General features: G+C 39.8%; 1 protein-coding gene across 1 annotated transcript; it reads right to left on the minus strand.

The window, feature by feature from the left end:
• Positions 1 to 5,722: 5,722 nt before the first annotated feature.
• On the minus strand, positions 5,723 to 6,448 carry FTMT (ferritin mitochondrial). The gene has a single exon (XM_049873594.1). The coding sequence runs from the start codon at positions 6,446 to 6,448 to the stop codon at positions 5,723 to 5,725; it is 726 nt and encodes a 241-aa protein (XP_049729551.1).
• Positions 6,449 to 7,402: the final 954 nt, after the last annotated feature.

Raw genomic sequence — 7,402 nt, forward strand, 5'->3', positions numbered from 1 at the left:
CAAAAACCAAGAAAAACGTAACGACTCAACTAACATAAAGTCAAACACTATGAAAATGAGGATCTCACAATTTACTAAGAAAAACGCCTCAGCACAAAAAAGTATGTGGAAAAATGAAATTGTCAACAACACACATAAAAAGGCATCAAAATGACAGCACTAAAAACTTACTTATCTATAATTACCCTGAATGTAAATGGACTAAATGCACCAATAAAGAGACAGAGAGTCACAGACTGGATAAAGAAACACGATCCATCTATATGCTGCCTACAAGAGACACACCTTAGACTTAGAGACTCAAATAAACTAAAACTCAAAGGATGGAAAAAAGTATATCAAGCAAACAATAAGCAAAAAAGAAGAGGAGTAGCAATATTAATTTCTGACAAAATAGACTTTAGACTTAAATCCACCACAAAGGATAAAGAAGGACACTATATAATGATAAAAGGGACAATTGATCAGGAAGACATAACCATATTAAATATTTACGCACCCAATGACAGGGCTGCAAGATACATAAATCAAATTTTAACAGAACTGAAAAGCGAGATAGATACCTCCACAATTATAGTAGGAGACTTCAACACACCACTTTCGGAGAAGGACAGGACATCCAGCAAGAAGCTCAACAGAGACACGGAAGATCTAATTACAACAATCAACCAACTTGACCTCATTGACTTATACAGAACTCTCCACCCAACTGCTGCAAAATATACTTTTTTTTCCAGCGCACATGGAACATTCTCTAGAATAGACCACATATTAGGACATAAAACAAACCTTTGCAGAGTCCAAAACATCGAAATATTACAAAGCATCTTCTCAGATCACAAGGCAATAAAACTAGAGATCAATAACAGAAAAACGAGGGAAAAGAAATCAAATACTTGGAAAATGAACAATACCCTCCTGAAAAAAGACTGGGTTATAGAAGACATCAAGGAGGGAATAAGGAAATTCATAGAAAGCAACGAGAATGAAAATACTTCCTATCAAAACCTCTGGGACACAGCAAAAGCAGTGCTCAGAGGCCAATTTATATCAATAAATGCACACATACAAAAAGAAGAAAGAGCCAAAATCAGAGAACTGTCCCTACAACTTGAACAAATAGAAAGTGAGCAACAAAAGAATCCATCAGGCACCAGAAGAAAACAAATAATAAAAATTAGAGCTGAACTAAATGAATTAGAGAACAGAAAAACAATTGAAAGAATTAACAAAGCCAAAAGCTGGTTCTTTGAAAAAATTAACAAAATTGATAAACCATTGGCTAGACTGACTAAAGAAATACAGGAAAGGAAACAAATAACCCGAATAAGAAATGAGAAGGACCACATCACAACAGAACCAAATGAAATTAAAAGAATCATTTCAGATTATTATGAAAAATTGTACTCTAACAAATTTGAAAACCTAGAAGAAATGGATGAATTCCTGGAAAAACACTACCTACCTAAACTAACACATTCAGAAGTAGAACAACTAAATAGACCCATAACAAAAAAAGAGATTGAAACGGTAATCAAAAAACTCCCAACAAAAAAAAGTCCTGGCCCGGACGGCTTCACTGCAGAGTTCTACCAAATTTTCAGAGAAGAGTTAACACCACTACTACTAAAGGTATTCCAAAGCATAGAAAATGACGGAATACTACCCAACTCATTCTATGAAGCCACCATCTCCCTGATACCAAAACCAGGTAAAGACATTACAAAAAAAGAAAATTATAGACCTATATCCCTCATGAACATTGATGCAAAAATCCTCAACAAAATTCTAGCCAATAGAATCCAACAACACATCAAAAAAATAATTCACCCTGATCAAGTGGGATTTATACCAGGTATGCAAGGCTGGTTTAATATCAGAAAAACCATTAATGTAATCCATCACATAAATAAAACAAAAGACAAAAACCACATGATCTTATCAATTGATGCAGAAAAGGCATTTGACAAAGTCCAACACCCATTCATGATAAAAACTCTTACCAAAATAGGAATTGAAGGAAAATTCCTCAACATAATAAAGGGCATCTATGCAAAGCCAACAGCCAATGTCACTCTAAATGGAGAGAACCTGAAAGCATTTCCCTTGAGAACGGGAACCAGACAAGGATGCCCTTTATCACCGCTCTTATTCAACATCGTGTTGGAAGTCTTAGCCAGGGCAATCAGGCTAGACAAAGAAATAAAAGGTATCCGGATTGGCAAGGAAGAAGTAAAGTTATCACTATTTGCAGATGACATGATTATATACACAGAAAACCCTAAGGAATCCTCCAGAAAACTACTGAAACTAATAGAAGAGTTTGGCAGAGTCTCAGGTTATAAAATAAACATACAAAAATCACTTGGATTCCTCTACATCAACAAAAAGAACACCGAAGAGGAAATAACCAAATCAATACCATTCACAATAGCCCCCAAGAAGATAAGATACTTAGGAATAAATCTTACCAAGGATGTAAAAGACCTATACAAAGAAAACTACAAAGCTCTACTACAAGAAATTCAAAAGGACATACTTAAGTGGAAAAACATACCTTGCTCATGGATAGGAAGACTTAACATAGTAAAAATGTCTATTCTACCAAAAGCCATCTATACATTTAACGCACTTCCGATCCAAATTCCAATGTCATATTTTAAGGGGATAGAGAAACAAATCACCAATTTCATATGGAACGGAAAGAAGCCCCGGATAAGCAAAGCACTACTGAAAAAGAAGAAGAAAGTGGGAGGCCTCACCTTACCTGACTTCAGAAACTATTATACAGCCACAGTAGTCAAAACAGCCTGGTATTGGTACAACAACAGACACATGGACCAATGGAACAGAATTGAGAACCCAGACATAGATCCATCCACGTATGAGCAGCTGATATTTGACAAAGGACCAGTGTCAATTAACTGGGGAAAAGATAGCCTTTTTAACAAATGGTGCTGGCATAACTGGGTATCCATTTGCAAAAAAATGAAACAGGACCCATACCTCACACCATGCACAAAAACTAACTCCAAGTGGATCAAAGACCTAAATATAAAGACTAAAACGATAAAGATCATGGAAGAAAAAATTGGGACAACCCTAGGAGCCCTAATACAAGGTATAAACAGAATACAAAACATTACCAAAAATGATGAAGAGAAACCCGATAACTGGGAGCTCCTAAAAATCAAACACCTATGCTCATCTAAAGACTTCACCAAAAGAGTAAAAAGACCACCTACAGATTGGGAAAGAATTTTCAGCTATGACATCTCCGACCAGCGCCTGATCTCTAAAATCTACATGATTCTGTCAAAACTCAACCACAAAAAGACAAACAACCCAATCAAGAAGTGGGCAAAGGATATGAACACACATTTCACTAAAGAAGATATTCAGGCAGCCAACAGATACATGAGAAAATGCTCTCGATCATTAGCCATTAGAGAAATGCAAATTAAAACTACGATGAGATTCCATCTCACACCAGCAAGGCTGGCATTAATCCAAAAAACACAAAATAATAAATGTTGGAGAGGCTGCGGAGAGATTGGAACTCTCATACACTGCTGGTGGGAATGTAAAATGGTACAACCACTTTGGAAATCTATCTGGCGTTATCTTAAACAGTTAGAAATAGAACTACCATACAACCCAGAAATCCCACTCCTAGGAATATACCCTAGAGATACAAGAGCCTTCATACAAACAGATATATGCACACCCATGTTTATTGCAGCTCTGTTTACAATAGCAAAAAGTTGGAAGCAACCAAGGTGTCCATCAACGGATGAATGGGTAAATAAATTGTGGTATATTCACACAATGGAATACTACGCATCGATAAAGAACAGTGACGAATCTCTGAAACATTTCATAACATGGAGGAACCTGGAAGGCATTATGCTGAGCGAAATTAGTCAGAGGCAAAAGGACAAATATTGTATAAGACCACTATTATAAGATCTTGAGAAATAGTAAACCTGAGAAGAACACATACTTTTGTGGTTACGAGGGGGGGAGGGAGGGAGGGTGGGAGAGGGTTTTTTATTGATTAATCAGTAGATAAGAACTGCTTTAGGTGAAGGGAAAGACAACACTCAATACATGGAAGGTCAGCTCAATTGGACTGGACCAAAAGCAAAGAAGTTTCCGGGATAAAATGAATGCTTCAAAGGTCAGCGGAGCAAGCGCGGGGGTCTGGGGAACATGGTTTGCGGGGACTTCTAAGTCAATTGGCAAAATAATTCTATTATGAAATCATTCTGCATCCCACTTCGAAATGTGGCGTCTGGGGTCTTAAATGCTAACAAGCAGCCATCTAAGATGCAGCAATTGGTCTCAACCCACCTGGAGCAAAGGAAAATGAAGAACACCAAGCCCACATGACAACTAAGAGCCCAAGAGACAGAAAGGGCCACATGAACCAGAGACCTACATCATCCTGAGACCAGAAGAACTAGTTGGTGCCCGGCCACAATCGATGACTGCCCTGACAGGGAGCTCAGCAGAGGACCCCTGAGGGAGCAGGAGATCAGTGGGATGCAGACCCCAAATTCTCATAACAAGACCAAACTTAATGGTCTGACTGAGACTGGAGGAATCCCGGCGGCCATGCTCCCCAGACCTTCAGCTGACACAGGACAGGAACCATCCCCGAAGACAACTCTTCAGAAATGAAAGGGACTGGTCAGCGGGTGGGAGAGAGATGCTGATGAAGAGTGAGCTAATTATATCAGGTGGACACTTGAGATTGTGTTGGCAACTCTTGCCTGGAGGGGGGATGGGAGGATAGAGAGAGAGGGAAGCCGGCAAAATTGTCAAGAAAGGAGAGACTGAAAGGGCTGACTCAAGACGGGGAGAGTAAGTGGGAGTAGGGAGTGAGATGTATGTAAACTTATATGTGACAGACTGATTGGATTTGTAAACGTTCACTTGAAGCTTAATAAAAGTTATTATAAAAAAAAAAAAAAAAAAAAAAAAAAAAACAGAGATTGAATATGTTTGAGAAACACCAAGCTACACAAAAATGGGATAATCCCAAGGTTTTTGTTTGTTTGTTTGTCATTTGTTTTTAATTGCAAAACTTCCCACAGCCCTTAAAATGCCAATACACATTGTGACTTTTCAAGGCCAGAGTTTATACCTTAGGTAGCTTGTCCCAAACTTATTACAAAATCGTTTTAAAAACAGATCATCTCTGGATATTAATGTTTCTTGCAACACACTTTGGGAAAGGTAAAAGTTGTTAATGAATTTTGTATGTATAATTTTTGTAGTGCTATATATATTCTTCATCTTGTTATAGTTATTTGTATATTTATCTTACACATTTTCTCATTTCAGCCTTGAGCGTAAGGTTTTGAAGATTATAGGCAAATGCAGTTTCATGGTCTGAAATAATTGTTATCTACCGAAAGTTAGTTTGCATCTGCTTTTCAGTATTTTACTCATTTATTTTTTTGCAGCTCTTTTTATTCCGTATTATCCTGAGCTACCTTTTAGGCTGAGTAAAAAAGTATCTTGATACTGGCCAAAAAGACGCTGTGAACATGGTGCTAAACACATTTTCTGTATAAATCACTTTATTGAGGACCGGTTTAACGAGAGAAGAATATAAGGTGGAGGTTTCAGTTCAGTGTATTTAAAGCACAAGTAAGCAAGAGCAGCTAACTCTGGGTCCTGGAACCCACTGGGCGGTGAGGAAGGCAGCTGTGGCTTAGTTCTGCTTGTTTTCGTTTCCAAGAGTGTGTTTGTCAAAAAGGTACTCCGCCAGACCAGAATCTGGAGCTCCCATCTTAACCAAATTGTGTACATGGTCGCCTAGTTCTTTAATTGACTTCACTTGCTCATTCAGATAATTAGTTTCCAGAAAGTCACACAAGTGGGGGTCACCTTTGTCTGAGGCCAGAGCGTGCAATTCCAACAACGACTGGTTTACGTTTTTTTCCAAGAGCAGAGCATGCTCCATGGCTTTCAGCCCGCTTTCCCAGTCATCCAGGTCGGGTTTCTTGATGTCCTGCAGGCAGATCCGGCCTCCCCGCTGGTTCTGCAGCCGCATTAGCTTCTCCGCATGTTCTGTTTCCTCCCGGGACAGGTGAAGAAAATACCTGGCGAAGTTGTTCAGGGCCACGTCATCCCGGGAGAAGTAATAGGCCATGGACAAGTACACGTAGGACGCATAGAGCTCGAGGTTGATCTGGCGGTTGATGGCGGCCTCCGAGTCTGGATGGTAGTTCTGGCGCACCCGGGACGGAGTGGCGAGCCCTGGGGGATCCCAGGGGAAGGCGCAGGCGGCCAGCAGGCGGTGGGGGGCATCTGGCCAGTGACCCGAAGGGCGCCCGGGGGCCCAGCGCAGAGGGCGAGCGAAGCTGTGGCGCGCTCGACGTAGCGACACGAGCGAGGCGTTGATGTTCTTCGAAAGGAACAAGAAACAGGACAGCATGGCTTCTCCGCTTTGGGGAAACTGACCCCAGACCGGCCGTCATGCGATCAGACAGGCACCAAGGAGCGTCGGGCCGGAATCGCAGCGCTGCCCTAGGCAACGGCATCTGCGTCACACGCCCCTTTCCTTCCACGTGAGGCAAGAGGTTCCAGCTTGGGGGCGGGTGGGGAAAGCGCCCCTGATGCGGTTAGGACAGGCATGGGACCTGGCCTCAGAAAAGCCAATACAGACAGGTGAAAGTTACACACATCTTCACTGATCTAAACGTTCGTTGCCCACTTTGACGCAAGATGTCTGGTCTTAGGCGTCTATAGTGTCTTATTTCACCTCAGTTAAAAATGCTGTCAAGATACTAGTCACCGTAACTTGCCAAAGAAAGGACCTATCTGTACTTGCCCTCCTATTCTGAGCTTTTTCTGTCCAAAGACCAACAGGTTAGGGAAGGCCAATAAGTAAAATGGGGTAAAAAAAAAAAAAAAAAAAAGACACCATCTATTCTGTGAGAGTAAAGGTCCGCATCCAAAGTGGAGGTTTATAGATTGATTTCCTGATTATTTTAATAAATTTAAGGTGGGAAATAATTGCCAGTATAGTGGACAAACTCTTTAGAGCCTGCAACAAGACAGCGCTTTCTTTTAAAACACATCTTTTATTTTTAAATATAATATTTATCTTTGTTGTAAAGAAATCAGATACTGTAGAAAAGTAGGAAGACTATGTACACTATCTTTGAACTTATGTTACTTTCTGCTAATTCAAAAATACATATTTTTTAAAAATGTATTTTTAAAATTTAAAATAACATATGTAGTCTTAATATACATAATTGCTGTAGGGTATTGAGAAAATTGCAGTTCAGCTCACAGGAAAAAAATTAAAACATCCCTAATTTTTCATCTATTAAAATGCTGATGGCAGTTCTCACAGTTAAAAAAATGGAGATGCACAAAACTA

The sequence above is a fragment of the Elephas maximus genome, chromosome 2 (assembly GCF_024166365.1).
Source record: "Elephas maximus indicus isolate mEleMax1 chromosome 2, mEleMax1 primary haplotype, whole genome shotgun sequence".
Classification (NCBI taxonomy): Eukaryota; Metazoa; Chordata; class Mammalia; order Proboscidea; family Elephantidae; genus Elephas; species Elephas maximus.

What these genes read in the sequence shown, in the direction of transcription:
- FTMT (XM_049873594.1), bottom strand. Translation starts at nt 6,448, where the DNA reads ATGCTGTCCTGTTTCTTGTTCCTTTCGAAGAACATCAACGCCTCGCTC.